Genomic DNA, 24,283 nt, shown 5'->3' on the forward strand with positions numbered 1-24,283 from the left:
GTCCACAAGAAAGCCCTCTGGATATTGTTTTCAATAACAGCTATAACAACAGAAACATTATCTGTTCCGTATGGAGATTTTGTCATTTAAGGATGTAGGCTACTGTTTAGAATTTTTTCATACTCTGAGCTTGAATGTTTCTATGTCAAATAAGGACAGAAAAGCACAGATCACCGATCTCATTTTTATTTGATAGGGCATTTTTTCACGCACTGTTTACGCATTTCAGAAATTAAGTAAAATTGAAAAAATAGAGGTACTTAATAAAACATAAAAATTCCCAATTAATATTATAGGGCTTTAAGGTCTTACAGGTTACGATGAATACGAGGTGCTATCAGTATTATAGAAGCAAAAGCAAAATTTTTATTCATTTTTACATGTTGGCATAATTACCCCACCCACATTTTTCAGTAGAAAAATCGTTTCAAAGCAGTGGAAAAAAATACTCATTTGTCCTTAACATTTCTCTAGCAGGCTAAGCTGATTGATATATTAAGTGACACACTACTTTGCATAATATTATATTTCTTCTGATCTTTGGAATAGCTGCCTATCAATTGAATTGTTTTTGTTTGTTTTTGTTTAATTTAACGTCGCAGTAACAGAATTATAGGTCAAGCGGCGACTTTTCAGCTTTTATGATGGTGGAGGAAGACGGGCGGGAGGTGAACCACCGATCTTTCGGAAGCCTGCTGAATGACATTTTCACATGAAGTATTAAATGCACCGAGTGAGGCTCTAACCCACATCAGTAGTCTTTCTGTTTCTCTTGCGTAGAAATATAACGAGGCATGCAATTGTTAGAAACGCTGTTTTGATGTAATTTTTTTAAGAAAATCTTTTTAATAATCAACTGGAGAATGGTAGTTTTGAGTTCAAAATGTTTGTCAATTAAGTCTAATTTATCATCATTTTTCAGTTAGCTAAAATTGATCTAAATGATTTTGTAAACTATGCATTGCAGGTATAAACTGGAAGCTACATGCAAGTAATAAAAAACTAGTATTATATTTGAGGTAATGGGGAATAACGAAATATAGATTCATACTGATATTTTCCCTGTTTTTTAAACTTCTCGTAAATGCGAATACTATCAAAGGAATAACTGATGTTCAATTCCTGCAGACCATAAGTGTGTCTAAAAAATGTTTGATAATTTGAAATGGACTTAGCATCATTCAGAAAGGGATAGCAAAAATCGTTTCAGAAACTGTCCTTTAAAATGCTTCTTTTTTATTAATTCTTCTTTGAAATAGTTGTAAATGTCAACTTTGACTAGATAAGAAAGCTAACTTTAAACAAGAATTTGAAATAAAAAAAGATATAGTCCTCTGATGACAGAACTGATTTAAGACATGTTTTAACACCCTTCTAGCCTTTACCATTCTTCCCTCTCGGGCTCTCAATGCCCGACTACGCTTACACTACCAGAGATTAGAATGTAAGCTACGCACAGTGCGATAATAACATTTTTTCTTCCTTTCCTTTTCCTGGAAACTTATTAACCTCTATCAGAACAGAATGTTTAAAGAGTTCATCAAATATTTTATACTTTTTAAGTCATGTAGCATCGATCATCGGTATGGATAGTGACATTACAATATGATTTTACTTTAATAACTACAGAAAAAATTATTAATTTTGTATCATTCTAAATCAGAGATATTTTGAATCAACAACTGTTTGCGTACAAGGTAAACTACTACTTGTGTCTATGAAAAAATAAATCTGTCAAAACCCATGTATCTGCTAAGTTCATTGATATAAGACTTTAATTTATATGCCTATTAATCGCCTTGTTGTCAAATAACTAGTACCCGTTATCTTTGTATTCCAAGTTTCTAATGCTGTCGAAAACAATCATACGGATCGTCATCTACGTGACTGGTCATTCTAATTGCAATCCAAAATAATAGACACAAACAATTATCAAATTTCATATTTTATTTCTTATTAATTCAATACTCAATGTATTTAATACACCGTGGACAGGTAATGTACATGATTTCAGCAGCAAATTTACACGATTAATGGTAATTATGATATCATGATAAGAGATGATAGAGTTGCTAACAAAACAATTAAACGCACCATACAAGTACATTAAAGATGCACAAATAAATTTCAAAGACATAATGATCTAAATATTAAAATAATATTAAAATAATTTATTGATTCATTATCTAATTTCCTGCTTTTTACCATTACATTTCGACAAACAAACTAACTTTAATTATATTGCAGAAAGAACTGCGAACATATATATTGAAAATGGCAAAATAATTTTTTATTATGTTCTGTTAGTGATTTTCGTCACACTTACTAACCTGTTAATTATATCACATAATTAAATATACTTCGATTCACACGTTATATATTTAAACTACTTTCACACAATTTATTGCATTTTGTTTCACACAAACTATAGTATGCTCCATTTTACATCTGTTATGGCATATCGTTTTTCACTTGTAATTACACTTCGTTCTCGGATGGAGAATTCTTTGTACTGCGAATAACTGTTGAACACGTATGTATTCCAGAATCCGAGTAATAATCAGAGGATATCATGCACTCTGGAGTTCTCATTTCAAGCACCTGTGTTGGTGAATATGAAGGTTTAGTTTTTGAACTTTTACGATTTGTTTCTACTGTCAAATTAGAGGTAATTCCCTTGCTAGTAGTCAGTCGTATACGTTCTTGCATTTTTTCCTTTAACTGTCTGTTGAGAGTTCGTACTTTTTCTTCCATCTGTAATAGAAATAAACCAAATTGACTGGCGCAGTATTCCATATCTGATACAGGGTCCTTTCTTTTTATTGTTTCACATTTGTTCTACAAGGTCTGAATGAATGACAGACGCCTTAAAACACAAATAAAAGGCACGCAGTTTGACTTCAGTGATAAAATATCCGCATGGCTTTCAGTCTATGTCAATGCATTCATCATTGTTAGTTTACTTTTTTATTTACCAAAGCATAGATAGATGGAAAAAAATCAAACATTTTTTCTGTTATCAGCTTATAACCTACCGAAGCTACGGACACTTTCAGAAGTTTCATGTTCTCCTATTTTTGTGAATTAAGCTGATTTTTTTCTCTATGATAACATTAAACACTGTCAGGTTGTTCAATCTGTCGACATGGCGAGCGAAACTTTTCGTCATATATTTACATAATTGTTAATTTGTACGTTTTCATTTAACCCACTTGTTTCTATGAATAGAGGGTTCGCTTTTTATTATATGTAAAGAGTACCTGCCTCTTCTACTTGTATTTTATGTTACTTTTTTGTTATTACCTGTCTCGTCAACTTGTACCTTTTGTTATATTTAGATATTAACTGCCTTATCTTGTACTTTACTTTATATTTGATTGTACCAACATCAAAATATTTATGCTGTTCTTAGATATCACATACCTCAGCAATCTGTGCTTGAAGTTGTCCGTTCTCCGTGAGGAGTTTTTGATGGCGTTCCTCCTCTTCTTTGCCCACTACAGATTCTGTCAATGACCTGATCTCGTGTTGATTCCTCTTTGGGTTACGTAGTATTTCTATAACCTTGATAACATAGAAATGTTTCTTTGAATGTGAAAGTGTAACAGTGTTACTCATTTGCTTCCATTACGCTCGGATATAACTTTGAATAAAAACTTATGGATAGAAAATAAGGTATCTATTCAGTTTATGGATTTTAAACTGTACGTTTTTCTCTGTTTGCTCTGTACGTGTAATATAACTAGTAAGATGACATTGTGTTTGATTCCTTCATTAGTCTATTTTCTTTTTGTTAACGATTTGACAGACGACAATATGTTTGAAGTGAATTAGTAATATCTACCATATTTTGCTACATAAACAGTGATAAAATGAGAACAAAATCAATATGAAATAAGAAGCAAAAACTAAATTTCACAAGATATAAATAATAGATATAATTTGTACACAGGACCAAGCTAGATTGATAACGTGACCTAGAAATAGTTTCGAACAAACATATACAATGAAAGTAAATTTTTATAGATCCATTCAATAGTTATATAATATTTTATCACTGGTATCAATGACGATATATTGTTTCGAACAGCATACAACGATCAAATGCATACATCTGAAACATCAAAATTTATTAAGGCACGAGCAGACTCGTCTTAAATTGGACATACGCAACAGTAAAACCATCCTCTGACCAAATATAAAAGTATTTCAATACAATAAATCTATACTAATTTGCACCTACCTTCGGACCAAATATAAGACCCAAAGAAAGGAAGCTGCATAAAATGATGGCTAAGGCAACAAAAGCGAAAGATGCGTCTTGTTGACTTTTGATTATAAGAACTATGGGCACCGTTATAACACATAAAACCTGAAATAAAGTGTAGTGATCAAAATGCATAATACTCTAATTGTAGTCAAGTGTAAAGACACAGAAGTGTATAGAATACATACAAATGTGATCGCAGTCAAGTGTAAAGATATTGAGGAGTATAGAATTCATTACTCTGTACTTGTAGTCAAGTGTAAAAATATATCATTCAATTTCTTTTCACGCATAAATGATTGCAGACTTTTGTTATTAGAAATTGTACATAACAAGCCTTCACTGGTTATCAGGATTGCTTTTACAAGCAATAATCCAAACACTTTTTGACAGAGCATCAGACAGTGTGTGTTTGCAAACCGTTTTATTTAAACTTTATTTACAGACCATCATACACGTTATAATTAAACATTTGTATTACAACTTATACGATAAAGTAATCAATACTCGGTTGTTACAAAATAAGTTTGTAAGAATAATTGTTAAAATTATACGTCACACGTGTTAAATAAATTTGTGCATAAGATTTATTTGTTCTGAGTTTAACACTGCCAGCGAACTACTTTCATTAACATGTGTAATAAACATTCTACATGCAATGTTCGAAGTTAAATCTATTAGTTTCCCATCATCTAGATTGTATACTTACAACAACATTATATATACTCATTCCGACGAATCTTGAATCGTTGACTTGTTTCAGTTTGACACTTCGTGTCTCGTACGATAAAAATATACCAAACAACAGCAATATTCCTTTATGGCCAAAAACGACACCTAAAATCATCGACAGGATAATAAATACTGACTTTAAAGTGACAAACATATATTACAAGAGACAAAAAGTATGAGATTGTAATATTCAGTACAAACCGTTTGCGAAACAAATATTCAGCATATGCTTGCTCCGGTCTTATATTCAATTGTCAACGGCCAATAAACTTGGCTACAAATAAACATGAAACTTAATTTTATGCCTCGCCAAATTCTTAATTCTTATGACCTAAGGTAATTTAAATGTATGCTTTATATAAGTTCTAATTTGTGGATATAGAATATACGCGTACAATTTTCTGGCATTAAAAATAACCATGCTTTACTAAATTGTACTGATTAGGTATGAACACCCCGGGGAAATAACGTGGCTACGTATTTGTCTTGGCGGCAAATATGCATTGATAGACGACCACCACCGCAATCAGCCGTGTTTTAGAATAATGATCAATATTCTGAGTAACACCTACATTTATAGGAAATGAATAATTAAGCTCAGTCATATACTAGAAAGGAATTTATCATTACCATTGCTATAATTAGTATCTAGTTGTAATCATTTGCATTGGTCTGAGCACATTGACCTGATTAGTGATAAAATATCATACTGATTTAGGTCTGGAATCAGCACGCATATTTACCTTCAGTAATGAAGCCATGATGTTTAGGTCGGAAAATAAGACATTATTTCCCTTTGACAAAAGATAATAGGTAAGGATAGGTAAGGTCAACTTTGAGATGAGCCGTTGGATTTCAAAATAAATAAATGTTGATTTAAAATTTGGTCAAACTGAATATGAAAATCGATCAATCTGGAAAAATTGATTTCAAAGTAGGACTATATAATCGGGCAACGTCTCTATATTCGTGTTGTGAAATGATATTGACCTTACAAAAACGCACTAATTAATATTACAATAGTTTCAAAAAAGACATGTAAATATCTGGTTCCAAAAATTTTCGGTGTCTAAATTCAACTTACCTAGCCATATAGAAATATTGTTAGAATCACAATGTTCTAAGTATGGTTTATACATTATATCATGCTCTGTAGAAGGCGCTGGTTCAAGGTCAAACATTTCAAGTGACCGATACATTGGGTCTATTGCCTGCCATGTTGTTAAGATAATTAGGTCAATTAGAATTATGGCTGTTAACACAATGTACATTTCACAGTTTTTTACTTCCTGCAATGAAAGATAGTAGTCATGTTATAAGACCGGGTTATCAAAATGGTATAAACTATATAAGTATGGTTGCTGTGAATTTCAAACTTATTTTTATTTTGTTTACAGTATTCCTACGTTATGAGTTGTATAATAGCAGTAGTAAAAAGGCGATGATGAATTATGTTCAAGCACTTAATTAGTAATGAGCCGTTTTAGAACATGCACAAAAAATAGATTATTGTACCAATAATTATTCATAAATCTGCATTTACTTTAGTGTAATATATATTAAATTTATAACTATATTTTAGCGCACACTATACGAATGGTATAAACAGTTTTAACACAATAACATAATATATAATTATGCTACATATACATTAAACATAATATATGTAAATGTCATTCAATGGTTTACCGGACAGCTTCTTGCAGTTGCTCACAGTACGTAAAACAAACAAATTCAAAACATGAGGTCATAAGTTCGGATCTCGTTTGAGGATTACGTTTTCACTGACGACTGAAAAGAGGAAACGCGCTTTAGGTTTTATTCATGGCCTACTTGTAAGACGCTTGCGTAAAGCAGATTAATTTTGGAAACATATATATTAGATAACTGTAATACGATTGCGAAACTGCGTTGATAATCAAACAATCATATCAAAATAATTTAAATATGAACAAAAACAATATCTACCTTTTTATTTTTCTGCCTACTTGATGTAGTTAGCCTGTGCACTGTCCATATTTTTGAAAACATTCCTCCATATCCAAGAGAAAATCCAAAAGATAATATCCAAGCTCGTAGCTGGAAAATATTGATCAAAATTGTAGAATTGCATACTATTATTAGTTTTCTTATGTTTCACGCAGGATTTATGATGTTATCACAAACACGAAAAATGCGCTGATCAAACTAAAAGAAACTCGTTAAATAAGAGAGCATACGGCCTTTGAGATCAAATATAGTACATGTTAAACATTTTCTGTTTAAGGTATTTGTCTTACAAACAAGTCGGTACGTATTATCCTATAACAGGCTAATGTTCTGATAAATAAGTGATGCCTATCTTCTCTGTAAGATATCTTTATCTGACAAATAAGTCGATAAATATTCTGCCGTACAATTTTCACATTATTATACACATGTAATTTTCGAGTTTCATACCAAGACCATTTCTTAGACCGATAACATCGATATTCAATTCAAATTTATTCAGGCATAAGATCATAAAACATTAAATATAACCTATACAGCAACCTACATGTATACAATGACCAATATAGATTAAAATGCTTTGATTAGAATTTTATAAAAATCTTAAAATAGATATGCCAATTAATACATGAAAGATTAGGTCAAGTATATTTTATAAATTAAGACATAGAATAAAGATATGATCTTTACACCTGGGATGACCCATCAAAGTAAAACTAATCACTTATTTCCAATGGGGTACAATATCATAAGGAGACAAACGAAATTAATTCTTTTTACAAATTGATTCAATATAAAGGTACATGTATTTGTCACCTTTTTGTAATAATATTGTGAACTTAAGTATGGTATTGTACATGACACTGTTAAACAATCTTTTTATTTTATGCTTATTTTTCAGTAAAACTCGACATCAGACGGGCACGATTCCATATTTAGGCGTCAACAGAAACATCGCGTCAAACATGTAAGACCTATAAATATGCATTCGGATAATTTTATCGGTCGACGGATTAACTTATTTAGTTAACGTATAATGAAAACTGTTGCATCGTCCAATATAGAATATGATGCAGTCAATACGGAAACATAATGGACTGGTTATGTAGTACAAATACGAAACACTGATTGAAAGAGAAAAAAATATGTACAGAATAAATATACATATCGTCCGCAGTTGGATACTCTACCTGACAGATAAGTGGGTAAGTATCCTCTGATACAAAACGGCTGTCTAGACCCAGTAGGAAGACACATATAAGGCAGAGTATACAACCAATTACAACAATACTGTTCATACGTGGATGTGAATGAATGATACATCTGAAAAAAAAATAATACTCCGACATTCGTAATTTTTAAAGATCTCCAACATTCGAGTCTAGTTAAAACGACATACATTATTCAATTTATTACCCAAAGTACAACTATGTCATTCCTACAAAATGTGTCTGTACTATGAATGTGAAAAGAGGGTATATGCATAAGGCCGCTTACAATTTCGTCTGCATTGCATGCATACAATCCTATTAACCCAGTTTTACTGGCTTTTGTCTCGAGTAGTACTAGATGTATCTTGAGACAGTAATACATAAAATCCCATTTAAATACATTACAAGTTACTGATTTCTCCCTCTAACATATCTTAAGCAATAAGATTTTTGCATAACCCCCTTCGCTAGTGGCTTTATTGATATATAACTTTCATGCCAAAAAGTGGTTAATTTTAGAAATGAAAGTATGTGGGCTTTAACATTTTAAACAAGGTAAAACATTGAAAATTTATGTAGAAAAGGTATATCGTAGACACACAGAAGATTTTCTGTAGAACCAGTGAAAACTACGTTTTGGTTTATTGCGTTTATCAGAAATATGGCGGCTCGTTTCGATCCGTGTACATTTTAATCTCCTTGGCGCAAATGATTATGAAAATAGATCATATAGGAACTTACTTTTATGACGAACTAAACATCGTTGTTAATGAAAAGTAAAACTTTCTTTACTACAAATAAATCATGTTGCGTAAAATTCGTATTTCTATGAATGAACCAATTTGCAAATTCATGCAGAACTTTTTAAAAATTACACAGGGGTACTTTTAGCTCTAGTAATATTTATTTTTTCAAATATAATGTTTAAACATAAGCAATTTATTCAGACCTTCAAGCATTTTTCATAATATAGATGAGCCATAGGCTTGCACACGTCTACAATTATAAACTTTCTTTTCATTTTCCTTGAAAACCCAGGGTTTATGAAGTACTCAAGTTATTTACCCAAAGTTTATGCCATTTTAACACAGAAAGTTTAACACGCAAGTTTATTCATAAATCATACCACTCATAAATACGAATTGTCTAAGTCTAGACATTTTGAATAGAAACGGTTATTGTAAATAATCTGTTACAAGCAATAATTTGATTGTAGACCAGAACTGTGGCAAATTCATTTCATATCCCTACGAGAAAAATACTTTTTATAACCTTCGGAATAGGCAGTCTAAGGTGAAAATGAATTGCATAACTATCCTCCCCCTGAAAGGTATAACTAATATTGTATTGTGCTTAATTTCTTCTTGAACTGTTAAATGCAAACATGCACGTACGCAGTACCCTTACAAATGTACCATCGCAGTGTCCTTGTGTGTCTTTTATTGCAAACAGGTGTGTCCGAACGAACTTGAATTAGATCTAACTAGGTTATCAAAGTGCACAAAATCATTCATTTTCACCGTGTTTATGCCTTACAACATGATATAACACAAACCCATTAACCCATTACAGTAAGATATTTCGTAAACACAAACATATATATATAGTCCATTCAATTAAGATATTAATTTGCGCAGGTTGGAATCTGACAAATCAGTGTACAAAATAGTAATAAATTGTCTACTAATTAACTACAATTACACTTGTAAGTACTTGGCGCATTTAAATCAAAGGAAAATGCCGAGGAATATGTAAGGATATAAAGCAGTTTAATTGCCACAATGACTTTGTTTATTATGATGCCGCCTTATGTTTTGTTGTGAACATAAAATATATTTATTTCGTGTTATAAATCCCATTTTGAATTATTGTTTTCTGATACATTTGGCAAAGGTTTGAATATTTATTAACACAATGAAATGTATTCCATTCCATAGTTTGTGATAAGCTCCATTTATGGCTCTACCTGTGCTTTTCTAACCACGGAATTACGCATAACGTCTATTTGGACAGCTGCTTTATCTCTTATTAACAGACAATTAAAAGCCTTCAGGAATGTTAATGGTCTTTTATGGACATTATATAATGGCAAAATAGAAAATAGACAATAACTAGGCTACATCTAAGACATTATAAAAAATCTCCTTCTAAAACAAAAATGATTTATGTTAATGTGAGGGTTATAATACAAATAAATCTATAAATCATTTCATACAATTCCCCCAAATATTGTCAGGGAAATTAACCTTTAGATAATAGGTTTGCAAATTTCGACACATAGGTTCAATTTCCTTTAATAATACACTGTACACAATCTTTATCAAACAGAGGTTGATGCATTAATCTTCTTAGTTCTATTTTCCCACAATTTTTCTACAAGTGAAATGATGTTACAAAACGTTATTGATATATGGATAACTTTTAACCTTAACAGCAAGCCAAGGTTACAATGCCTCGCTCTTGATATAATAAATGCCAATGATACGCAGACACTTGTACAAACATGATGCCACCATGTCTGAGAAGTATTCAAACAGTTTGACATTTTCTAATCATACTATCAATCATCATAACTCTGTTCTTCATGTAATGCTCATAATTTCCCAACACTAGGCAAACCATTTTCAGACTTGAAATAAAGCCATGTGTTAGCCGAGGTTGGAAAACAATAATAAAAACTTTCAAAGAAAGAAACAGAATACACTTGGGAAAACGATTGGAAAGAAAATTCCCGTAGTTGTTACATCTGACGTTTACATTTTGATAATGAATGTTTAGAGAACCGACACTGACTTAAAATAATATGAATTTTACAGTAACACCACATTTGATGAAGAGAAAGTTTCACAATAGTAACAATCGAAAATTATGGTAGATATGACTTTTACATTATTATAAAAATTGTCAGCGTATTCTCAATATTTTTATGGCTAGGATTATAAAACAGATCCACAAAATTAATTATTTAAAATTATACAGTTTCTACAAAATCGGTTCCTTTCGTTACTCGAAAAACCTATAAAAGACGGTCGTTTCAAGAAAGTCGTCAAATCCTCGGACGCAGAAATCAATTATATATCATTTACATCGCTATTATATTTTCTTCGAGTGATATCATATAAATCATTGGATTGCAAAAGAGACATTTCTGTTACGAAAAATGCCTCAACTGGAGCCTTTTTACTCATTTAGATGATTATACGAGGGACGTGTAAGACATTTTCGGCTTGAGCTTATCCGTATATATTGGTGGTTAGTGTTAAAAGCTCCGCCTTATGCATCTGAGTATCATCCATAAACATGTAATGATTCAAGAAAGTTGTACGGTCGACTTTAGGTTTAATCTTACCTGCGTTTACTGTTGATTATATTAAATATCAGACAAGCGACACCAGCAAATATTCCAAAGGTAGACAATCCACACATTGATAAAAATAGTCCAAGAGAGACAACCCGTAAAACTGGCATTTGCTTCGTTCGATCAGGAGGAGGGTGACCACCTAAAATCATAAAATTGATATCTCATCTGTAAAAGATTGCGTTGAAGTAGACCGCAAAATAATAGCAGACTTGATCTTGCTGACATGCGGTAATAAACTGTGAAGCAACTCGCTCCAGTTTTTAATAAATGTAATTAAAGCATACAATTAATTCCTAATCTTCCCAGTTGTGTCCTCAATGTATATACGACTAGTAAATATTGTTATAGAGTAAGGACACTTGACATTCACTAACCTGTCCATCTTTCTTTATGCAACCATGTAAGATTGTCTGAATTCTGGTCATAATAGCCAAGTGTATAATACGTACCATCTGTAATAATATATGAAGAACTATTTTTATACAAAGTTTTGCGTAAAGTATCTTAGATCTAGTTGAAGACAAATGAAGTTAATTACAAACTTGTGTAGATGTTATGTTTCCGATGTCGCGTAAAGTATCACAATACAAAGACATAAATAAATATGACCAGTCGTAGGAAATATAAATACCTTAAACCAAAACACTCGTTCTTATGAATTATGTGCCCACAACGTAAAATGATTACACACTATGCACAAAAAGTAGGCTTGACATAAGATGGCAGTTGTTGATGCGTACAGAGCTTTCACGTAGAATCACAACAAACATTTAGTATTTATAAATCAAAATATGAAAATAAGATTGTCGAATAATAGCATCTTGCTCGTTAAAAACTTTTATTATGCAAAAATAAACGAGCAATAGATCCCTGTCTTACTTACTAATAAGTTGTTCTATTTTTGTCCAAGCGATTCTGTCTCCTTGAGAAGAAAATGCTACGTTTCCCTGAATATAATAGAAATAATACTGTTTAAATTGGTTCGACGTTAATGTATATAAACTGAAACACATTACGTGTCTGTTTCTATATTTTCGGCATACACTCTAATGCGTTGAACACTCACAATTTTAAAGGTCGAACTTAGTCAAAGGATGTGTTAAGCCTAATGTCAATAAAAACGACCCCCGATCATTATATAATTATATAACTATATGTATGAAATATGTGACATCAATGTGACGATTTACCATCTTAAGTAAGCAAATCTATTCATTTGAAGTGCTAGATATTGTAAACTTGAATTTTCTGTGATCTTAAGTTCTCTTTTTGCACCCATGAAAGGCCAAACATTAGTCCACAGAAAACTGCAGGGATTTCACAAAATATGTATTCACTATTTCCAAAATACAAACGCAGCCGTCAAAAGCTAATTCAGTTTATGAACACTTAAAATTACAAATAAAATCTGGAATGTAGATCCCTCGGAAGCACCGAGAACAAGGCAAATAGTGAAAATTGCAGACTCGGTTTGATTGAGTCTGTTCATGGGTAGTAATGGAAAAAGCAACACTGCCCACGTCCCCTAGCACCGGCTTAAGCAGTATTCAATCTTCAAATCTAAATGAGTTGAAATCAATGATCACGAAGGACCAGAAAATATAACAACACTGAGATGAAGTCGGAGCGACTTTTTACGGCCGCCACACAGCACTTAACACCCGCTGTTGTGAAGTAAATAAAATCTGGAATGTAGATCCCTCGGAAGCACCGAGAACAAGGTAAATAGTGAAAATTGCAGACTCGGTTTGACTGAGTCTGTTCTAAAGTATATGCACAGTGCATCCTATCTCATATATCTTATATGAGAACGGATATCAATAACATTTATAAGATGATCCTTTGGCTGCATATAACGCAAAAATGCAAACTAATGACGGACTCTGTCTGAAGTAGTCGGTTCATGCGAGATAGGCTCTGGCTTCAAGGATGGTCTTACCGATACTCCAACAAACTTTGTTGAATTCATTGCTGAGTAAATTTCGTCTGTTATTTCCGAATTTGAGTAGTTAAAATCTTCAATATTTAGACCTCTGTCACGTAATCTAAAAAAAGAAAGTATTACACAAGAACAGACATGAACACAACTATTAAAGTATCGCTAAATTATAGAGATGAAATGTTCTTGACTATCAAACGAAGAAAGACAATGATATTCCAGTTGTAGATCACCTTACGTAAAGAAAACAAGGTACATGCGCGTATTGGGACATCGTAAACTATATCAATCTGAAAAATGTGTAATGTATGTCTGTGTTAGAAAGGTAATTTTTGAATCCCCGTGACAGCGCGCGGTTTCTCATTCATCTGTTTCTTTGGTAAGGAAAATCATGTCCAACACAGGAAGGCGTGTAAACTCCATATAACCAGCTACGCTTTTATGAAAGGGGGGAAAAAGCCAAGACATAAAATGGATAATTAAATGAGATTTCGTCGTTTTGCTGATCATTATTATATGTAACAGGCATAATGGTAAAAAATACAATACAAATATACCTTTCCGATGTTTTGTTTAAAGCAATAGCGAGAGCCCAGACTGCATCATAGGCAAGTGGAGCTTCTGGATAACCTCCTACTTGGCTTGTATCAGAAACATTTAATCGCTCGTCTAGACGCGCTTTGAATTGTTGTGATGTCTACAAATAATGGAGAAATAAACGAATGTTATATCGAATATTTTATTTCAACTTCAATACAGCAATTGCCTTAAAAAGCAATATATAAAGATAAACATAATAGCCAATTTGTATCGGAGTAATATCTCAATAGTAATTCAGTATCATTGTTATTCATTTAAATTTTCATACAGAACAGATAAAAGCAGTAAAGGGATTTATATTCATTTCCTATCATAGGATCATCTCTGTCGGAAATATACCAGTCACGTAGATGATACTTTGATGTTGACATTAACGCGGCTCTGTCATTTGTATTCATAACATTTCCATTTCTTATTAAGCAAAATGACGCTAACCATTCATTTTATGTAATATTTCAAAGATCGTGCTTTTTTAACAAATGAGAAGCCTGTCCACAAAATTGAAGTTATTCAGCCAAGACTTTACTGTATATTTGTTTGCTATTTTCCGAAATCTTGAGAATTTTGCATAAAATTCAAAATGTGTTTTGCACGCATATTTTCGATATTTTCCATGCTTTTAGAAACTATAATGTGAATGAAATATCAAAATGTCAACAAGATTGAAAATTCCGCTTCGTAGTTGAAAGCTACAGTATTTAGTACTACTTTTGTTTTGAAAACCAATCATTTCCAAAAAATATGTATTGCCTTGATATCCCATTTGAGCTTAATTTATACTTATATTTATATTTCAATTCTAGCTCGCGAAGGAAAAATGACTTCATTCTAAGTTAAAGCAAATACTCTGCAGAAATGACTGAAAACAACAGCGCTAAAATATATAAATATATCTTATGCTGACAACTTCCGATATTATTCACGAACATGACTAATGAACATGGTCCCGTTGCAAGACTTCTAATACGATCATGCGCTTTACGTTTTAAATATATCATTTAACGGAACAGGTAACAAAAAACCATTACTTACAAGTTGTCGATTGTCCACTTATATAATATTAAGTAAAATGGAAATTATTGAAGCAAACTATAGTAGTGTTGTTTCACCGAATAGAATATTATACTATATAAAGTAATTACAAGTACACCAGGTATGATAACAAACATGTTCTCTTTCGCACTATCTGTAAACATTATTAAGGTAGTGTATCCGTAATGACATCGGGTTTTTACGGAGATTACGTAATCGTACGTATATTGTCGAACATAATCACGGTTCCACTGCCTTAATATACACTATGCTTCTCACCATGTTTGTATCCGTTTTTGTTTTTTCTTGATGAAGTATTACCGCCTCTGTTGTAATGTGTCCTTCAAGAGCCTCTTTCAGTTGGTCTGATGTGCAGTTGATACTTGGGTCATCCACTTTATACCAATTATTTGGGTACCAGCCAATGATAAACCAAACGTACTTTTTCCCATATAACTTTTCCTTGTATGCCTGCAGAGTAATTGTCAAGTTATAATTTACAACAGATGCTGAACATTCCACCATGAAAATACTATTATTAAGAAATCAGCATTAAGCCTGCAGTCATACTTCGGATCACAACTACATAAACATACCTCTAAAAATAACTTTCTAATGTAATTTGAGCAGTCAAATTTCTTTTGAATTGAAACAACACGTTGAATGCATCAATCGGTATGTGACAAATTATTTTTTCATGTTTTCGAATGTCTTGAACTGAACATACTAGCTTAATAAATTAAATGTTGAGAAGGTGGAAAGCATCGAGAGATTGTAACTGAAAATATCTATGGTCTAAATAACATAACAAAAATAATTAAATTAATTTAAAACAGCAACCCATTAAATTCTGAAAATGTATTTCCCAAACCATATGCTAAAGTAAGCCTTCAACAAAACGTCTAATAAGGCAATTAATCATACATGTAACATACTTTAGATATGATAAAAAATCGTTACAGTCCTTGAATGACATAAGGCATTTACCCTAAAATCAATCAAAAGTCTGAAGACCCCGACCGTCGGCTATTGACTGATATTGTAATTATGGTGCTGTAGTTACTGTGGTAGAAAGAATCACATTAAGATGTCAGAGGGTAAAGATTGGTCAGACTGTTGAAATATACCAGGTTAATTAAATACGGAGATAAACTTGGACGAGTTCTCAGTGAAATAGTCCACCTATGGCGTCATGCGGATACTTTTATAAGTCAGCAACTTTTATTATTGATTTAATATGCGATTTTTCATGTTTTGTAAACAATTAAGTACGAAAATTGCTACGGTATCTAATATAGACATAGTACTGAACGGCAATGTGGCATCAATGGGAATCACTAAATCACTAAAAAATCACGGAAATGTCATAATATTTGGAAATACCACCACTTGATAAGGATTCGGAGCAAAAGAGGGGACATCCGTGGCCGAGTGGTTAAGGTCGCTGACTTCAAACCAGTTGCCCTTCAACGATGTTGGTTCGAGCCTCACTCGGGGCGTTGAATTCTTTATGTGAGGAAGCCATCCAGCTGGCTTACGGAAGATCGGTGGTTCTACCCAGGTGCCCGCCCGTAAAGAAATAATGCACGGAGTGGCAACTGAGGTCTTCCTCCACCATCAAAGCCGCCATATGACCTTTTATTGTGTCGGTGCGATGTTTAACCAAACACAATAAATTTAGGCAAACGATAGATCAAGATACTTGAAGTATTCTGTTAAGTAAATGTATCAATCCACAAATGCCCTTTACAGGGGTCCTCAATGCTTTATAAATGGTATTCTTAATCAGACAATCTTCCTATTGCCAGGTAATTCTATTTGTGCCAGTCAGCCGTTTTACTAATTATGTAATTAAATCAGTCTATAGATTCTAAATGCGTATGCTTGATAATTTATTATTTGTCAATGATATTAATTTTGCCAAATATGCACGCTAAATAAATCAAGTTTGCAAATCAGCCCATATTTTTCTAAGTTCCTATACTAGATAATTCAATTGTTGCCAGTCATTATAATTTTTGCAAACGGTTACACATAATACTGCCGTCTAAAATATTTTCACACATGTTTGATGTACTGATGTAACAGACACTATCAAAGGAGCCAATTCCTGAGTGTTTACACTGTAAAGAACCGATGTAAAAACAATTGTATTGATTGTATAAATCACACTGAATCAGCTATTGTTTTGCTTGGATGAGTTTTATTCTTCCAAAGAGGTCTTCTTTCAAATTTAATTAAATCTTCAAACTGGAGCTGTTAGCACACAACAAAGTTCTCACTTTTGAGTGTGGAATATTGGTTGATGGGGATGGTGGTGAAAGAAAAAATCAACATTCAGACACACAATGGTGTGAAAATAAAGAAATGAATATCAGTGTAAAAAGTAAAAAAGGGCGCATCCCATGAAACTTGGGTAACTGAAGCTAAATATCAAGAAACACAAGAGACTACAAATAAACGAAAATATAACACAAAGCTGACGGGGTACTAAAGAATAATACGAGGAAAAACAGGAAAACATTAAAAATATTGTGGGTGGCGGTAGTGTGTTTGTGATGGAAGGGTGTAGGGTTGTAAGAGAATATGTAGACGTAGAGACGATATTAAGAAACACAAGAAACTTAATTTTTTGTAGGGCTGGTAGATTGGTTGAGTTTGGGATGAGGATGGGAAATGTGGACAGGGGCGAACCGGGAAACAATTTTTGTCACGGGGTTAATATAGCGGGTTGACTGACATGATATTAAGCCACATAAATAAGAAGCGTCTTAAAGAAATAGTTTAGGGAAGATGGTTATGTGAGGTTGGGTATGGCTGGGATTATGGGATGAGTAATACTGTCTATCAAGAAACTTCAGAAACTAAAAAAAAAACGGAAAGTAAAATTACTTTTGTTAGAGCGTTTGGATGGGGGCAGAGAGATGAACATACATATGAAAAATGAACAGCATTTTCATATTCCATTATCACTTAACAAGTTTTTTTCTAAGCTTCATTACCCATGATGCTAATTACAGAGATACTAGGAATATCCCTCCTTTCGGCAGCAGTCACGTCGAGCATAAAAGCTGTCTAGTTGTAGCACAAATTACCAGGAGTACAATTTTTATGAACGTTATGAAAGTTGAACTACCGAAAAGGATAATTCGCTACATCAACGACAGATCTAACAATATTACTGGAATCAGCTGGTTTTATCATATTTGCTATTATTGCAAGTTTCTTCTACATCAAAATTAGGAAATGTCGAAACTACCTGTTTTTGCCAAAGTCACTGAATATTTTGCATCACGAACAGCATATCAGCAAAGAAAACGGAAATTTTAAAATGAGCGTTTATTTTCTACCATATCAGTTGATGTGACTGGTTGCTATTTGAAACACATATAAAACGTAAGAGTGAGTAACAGAAAGCGACTAAGTCATCATTTATATTGAAATTTTATATATAAGTGAAAATACACTTACATCCTGTAATTTGATTGAAAATCATGATATTTGCAAGAAAATGATCATAAATATACACACCTGACAGAAAACTCGCCTAGCCATATCTTCATAAAATACACCAACAATTATTCTTGCATCTTGTCTCTGCAAAAATATGTAAAATGTAATATAAGTAATAGAACTATTTATCACGTGTTGGAAATAAAAGCAATACCTCATTTTGAGTTTACTCTAGTGCAAGAACATTATGAAACTGACGTCAATTTGGTCAAGCGGAAAATAAAGAAGAAACTTCAATGCTGTAGCCAAAAAGATACATTTGTTAAAATAAAAATCACATTTGAACTGTCTACATCTTAAAACATAAAAAAGTATAGAGTATTTCGAAGAAATTTCATGTCGAATAAGGATTGGCTATTGTGCTCTTAAATTGATCTACCACTGCGTTTTATATTTATGTGGGTTGCTTGAAGACAACCATTACCATTTGAACGTATAGTGAAATAATGAATGCTTATGTATTTGTGTACACCCTTTCTGTTAAATCGTTCTTTTATTTCGTTGATTTGTGGATGACTCTTATTTCTTTTGATATGCTCAGTGCATCCAGGGATGTTTCTCTAACTGTCCCTGTATCATTTATAAGAGCATGTACAATTTCCTTTTTTTTTCATGACATAATTACTACAGCGAAGAAATCGAGTAAGCAAAGGTCTAATTGAAGTGGCATATTACATGTCCGTTTATGATATTTAATTTCCGTAATCGTATAAAGAATAGTAGCAAATGTTTTCTAAAATGTTTTATTGTATTTCCCAACGGAAGGTTAGAAAACTAATTGTTTTCAAGTGATAAACAAATTTCAATACAGTGCTGCTGTGGATAAATATTGGTTGATATAATACAACAATACACCTTAGGCCTTTCGACTGCGTAAATGAGTCTAGTGTTCCCTTACACCAGTATCCGTGTGCAACTTTAGATAAACTAGCATTCAATAAATCTATATAACAAAATTATCTGGGATATTCTGCGTTTGTTTTTCTAGCAGGTTTGTAATCACATACGAAGCTTTTTATTTTTAAAGTAGGTATGTAAATAACTGTTAAACAAGTGAAGCTAACTGGAATATGAAAAATGTCAAATTCTTAAGCATTTACATCTACAGCAAATAAGGACTCGATTGTTATTAATATTCTAACAGCTTTACCTTTAAATTTCTCACAGCATTTGTAGGATCAGTAAGAAAATTTTGTCTAACAGCTACCTCTATCCCCGCAGCCTTGACTCTCTCTTCCAGATCCTCAACTGTCTGAAAAGACATCATTCTTTACATAATGTAACGTAACAACAATAACCTACCATTAAACACAAAAGCAAATGCCTGTTTTTACCTTGAATAGATAATTGTAAAAAAAAAAACATTCTCAATAACAAATAACTAAGACATATTTTTGATTCTAATATCTTGAGACGAGGTCACCTATACGTGGCCATATACTATTATACATCTGCAACGCTGAAGCCTAACTTCGTTATGTTACTCCCATCTGGAAATTTCTATGCATGATAAATAATTCAAATCATTTGTCTCTGTCTAATTAATTTTACTCTTAGCCATGTTACCAATTAGCTCTAGCAGGCATCTGTTCTAACAAAACGTATTGCCAAACTCTCAAAGTTGCATCAAGCTGGCAACGTTTTTAATATTAGCAGTTTACCACGTGTGTGATGTGTTTGTATATTGGTCAATTTTATTCGGTCGTCATACCTTTAAAGATTTTAGTGGGGACAAATGTTAAATTAGTCTACTACTGGAATCATTATTTCGAATTCTTATAGAAAAAAAAAACATCCGACAATATCGGTTTTATCAGCCTTCGCAGAACAGATTAACTTCATGGTACAAATGTATTTATATTGTAATGGAAGGTTATAAGAAAAGAAATGACGCTTAGGGAAATGAATGACATACTATTTTCATACCTAGGAACATATATCACTTCAACATGACCCCCTTGTTACCAACTAGGAAATATTAATCAAGAAATATACTTGGTCTCGTAGTGTTTTCGCCCGTCAGTTTATCAGCGAACCGTGATGATTGATAACATTGGTGTGAAGCGCGTTTGATTTGTATAATACGTGTTAGTGATATACTTAGCTGTATGAAAGTGTAATAGAAGGTTCGGTTCTTGACATGTGTTTACAAGTAAGAACATTGACTCCTGAAGAATATTCGCCAGAGCAGCTTGAAATTTTGGAAAAAGTAAGAGTAAAATTGTATCTGCTAAAGTTACAATTCAATAAAAGTTCACTTAGTATCATTATGAATAAAAAGTCAGACATATTGACTTTTTTAAAGTGTGCAACATATATTGACAGCTGAACTATTGTTTAGTAACTAAACGGTTTTTATCAATTTAAATTGTCTACGTATCAACTTGTGCTTATATCGCATATTAACGAGTGCATACAGACAGAAGTGGAGTTGCCTTATTTTGTGATAGTTTGGTATATGTCTTGATACTTTAAATTATTTTACCCCAACAGTTAAGACTCAATCATTCAAACTGTAATAAGTCTAAAGTGTTTTATCATATTGTAACGCATACAAGATCAACGTGGCGAGAACCATAATCGTTAACATCTCTATATGATTTCATAGTTACCCGGTACTAGCGTGTAAACGATCATAAAAATTCATATACAAAAACAGGATATTGTTTATAGATCATGGTAATAAAAATGATAGAGCGAGTCGTAAATCTAGGCATCCGTTGTAAAGTATTCATAAAGCTACAGTACTTTACTGAAAGTCATTGCTTAATCTACAAAACCTGGAAACGCCACATTTATCAACTTACAGGAAACAACTGACTTTTGGAAACGACACCCAGGAAGATGAACACTTTCTGTGAACATATTTTGTCACATTCAAGCAATATTTTACGTGACGAAAATAGCTTAAGGAGGTAGGTTACCTTGTTTCAAGGGTAAATTCAAATTAGTTGAACCGCAGCATCTTTTTGTATTTCGTGTAATATGAAGTTTTAACTGCTAAAATCTCAGTTTCGTTTGTCTCTGTCTCTTCAAGTTCAATTTTTATCCAGGTTTGAAGAACATGACCCTCCAAAGATATTTCATATTAAAAGAAGAAGGAAAATACGGATATTTAACACTTTTCAGTGTGTTTTAGTTTCATTGATATCCGTAGAAGTCAGCATAATCTATGATTATACTGGTATGCACGTTAGCTTTCTAATATAAGCTTAAAATGTATATGTCGCGGGGCTCGTGTTTCCATGGTAACGCATTTTCTCTCATTTTTAAAGAACTATGTATAAAAATAGGGGTTTTCGACGGCTTCAGTGCCATTTTTTTAATGACCAACATGAAATATTTGGGTAATATTATTAGCAAAATACCAAGCACTATACATGGTGCTCTATTTTTCTTAAAGTTTAAAGTAACCATGGCAACAGAGATGTTTAAATGGCTTATATCTTGCTTTTTGTCGTAATTTCTTATAAAATAATATTGAATAAGATTATCTTTCTAGTTGATGTAGCTTTAAAACATATTATTTCTAACGTAAGTTATATTTTCGTGTTATCTGCATTTATTCAAACAAATTTCTAAGTTTAGAATACTTACAGCAGTACCCCTCGTCTGGCATTTTTCATGGAAAAATCGTTCAGATTGCTACTATTATTCTCATGGATATTGTTGAAATGAAAACAAAAAGCCGAAGCCGTGTTTCTTAAATAGACTAGTGTCAACGCTTTTGAATTTTACATTTAGATACATAGGTCACGGGCTTCGTTTCCATGGTAACATCAATTCAATTCAAGAAACCACAATTGTCTACTGAAATTTGAACAATTTTAGATCTTAGTTTTAGTATATAAGTAACAAATTATCAACGGAACCTGAGAAATAGGTATTACAAATCAAACTGCTAGATTTTTTATTTGAAAATGGCCGTAACAAGTAACGTCTCACCCAACTATATTCCAAATAACATTGGTTACCATCATCCATTTTCTTACATTACGCATAACATTTCAATATAACTACATAAAAGAAGCAAAATATTAATTATTATTCAGAGCAAAATACTCATAAAACATATTTCAGGAAATAATGGTTATTTGAAAATAGTTTGAATAAAGAAAATGCACAGAATTACGTACTTTCAAGAAAAAAGCTATTAATTTTGCGCGGTAACTGACACGTAACGTCATGACGTCAATGACGTCATTTTAAGGTAACATTGTTTTGAAGCGTTTCTGCGGCAATTTATTCATTATTTCTCCATTATTAAACCGTAAAGCGTCAGATCGAATACAGGTCTATGATTTGTTTTCAGAATAATGAATATACAAACACATTTAGTTTGTCGTAAACGTCGTCGTAAATCGTCACGTTAGTTTCCGGTTGGACATGCGCACATACAAATATAAAGGTAACCTACCTCCTTAATATGTAATATATAGTAATTCATGACCTCATATATTTACTTTCACTTTATGTTTTAACTACGAAAATTTCAGTTTATAAAATTAAACTGTCGCGATCTGACGACATAAATAAATATGTATATACAAATGTATAAAATGGGATCGCTTGGAAAAATCTTTTAATTCGGGCACCAGTTTTAAAACAATATCATCTTATAGCTAAAAATCATTTCTCTGACGGTAAAAATAAAAATTGATTTGGCACGACTACGAGTATGCGATCTTTACAGCATTTAAGAATAGTTAAAACTAAAATCAGGAACTGCGAATTACAAGTTAACGTAAGAGGGGGGTTCTTATATTTGTAACAAGATACTACAAAAAGTATATATAAGGATTGAATGCAATTTTTGTGCGTTAAGGTGAAGAAGGTGTAATTCAGCGACGTCTGGCGGAACGCCAAACGTTACGCGTCGCAACGTCGCGTCATTACGATCTATAAAGCTGTTGGAAACAAAATGGCGTCGAGCGATGCAGGAGGGCGATACACCGGACGTTTTTTTTTCATTCTCGGCTGGATAATCTTGGTGGTTAAGCACCATATATGCTGTGTATGTGCAAGTCTTTTCTATATGACAATGGGTACATTTGAGAATTATGAAAGGAATTTCAAAATTCATACCAGTATATATTTTGAAGACAGCTGATGTGTATAAATTTTATTTATCATTCAGACATTTTATATCATTGCTGTTTTACATACAACCATAGCAGTTATCAAGCGCATTGTGATAATAAACATGAAAAATTATGAAAAACATTTTGATGTTTGTGTTCTGTTTTGTATTGTAGGTAGTAATGATAAACTGACAATTTAACTGTTATTGTTTTCGAACTCCCTATCGGTATTAACTTGCTCAACATTACTGACAACATCTCAACAATTAACAAAAATGGTTACGTACATTTGTTCATTAACGAAAACATTAGTCTGAATGGTTCAATCTTTCTATACATCTTTCTGAGTTTGTTTAGATGCAGTAGTTCCAAAAGATAAACTAGAAAATGCTTTTGTAAAAAAGCGCATGTTTCCCCCAATGCAAAGTCCTATAGGCAAGAAGTCAATAGGGGTCAGGAGCAAAAGTCAAAGAGACACTGATGGTTGGCTGCAATAGGGATCATCTACTTGGCATGTCCAGTCATCCCGCTAAATTTCAACACTCTTGGCCTAGTGGT

General features: G+C 32.5%; 1 protein-coding gene across 1 annotated transcript in view; it reads right to left on the minus strand.

Moving 5' to 3' along the window:
- Positions 1-1,935: 1,935 nt before the first annotated feature.
- LOC123557051 (gamma-aminobutyric acid type B receptor subunit 1-like) overlaps positions 1,936-24,283 on the minus strand; it is a 123,476-nt gene continuing 101,128 nt past the window's right edge. The window contains exons 4-18 of the mRNA XM_045348250.2: positions 19,795-19,896; positions 18,663-18,728; positions 15,411-15,602; positions 14,057-14,196; positions 13,500-13,605; positions 12,444-12,507; positions 11,935-12,012; positions 11,549-11,699; positions 8,179-8,311; positions 6,968-7,078; positions 6,084-6,288; positions 4,977-5,104; positions 4,244-4,372; positions 3,424-3,564; positions 1,936-2,754 (exon numbers count right to left, since the gene is read on the minus strand). Of these exons, the coding sequence (XP_045204185.2) occupies positions 2,479-2,754; positions 3,424-3,564; positions 4,244-4,372; positions 4,977-5,104; positions 6,084-6,288; positions 6,968-7,078; positions 8,179-8,311; positions 11,549-11,699; positions 11,935-12,012; positions 12,444-12,507; positions 13,500-13,605; positions 14,057-14,196; positions 15,411-15,602; positions 18,663-18,728; positions 19,795-19,896 (2,022 nt within the window). The 3' untranslated portion in view covers positions 1,936-2,478. The remainder of the gene's footprint in view (positions 2,755-3,423; positions 3,565-4,243; positions 4,373-4,976; positions 5,105-6,083; positions 6,289-6,967; positions 7,079-8,178; positions 8,312-11,548; positions 11,700-11,934; positions 12,013-12,443; positions 12,508-13,499; positions 13,606-14,056; positions 14,197-15,410; positions 15,603-18,662; positions 18,729-19,794; positions 19,897-24,283) is intronic.

Source organism: Mercenaria mercenaria, chromosome 15, assembly GCF_021730395.1.
Source record: "Mercenaria mercenaria strain notata chromosome 15, MADL_Memer_1, whole genome shotgun sequence".
NCBI lineage: Eukaryota > Metazoa > Mollusca > Bivalvia > Venerida > Veneridae > Mercenaria > Mercenaria mercenaria.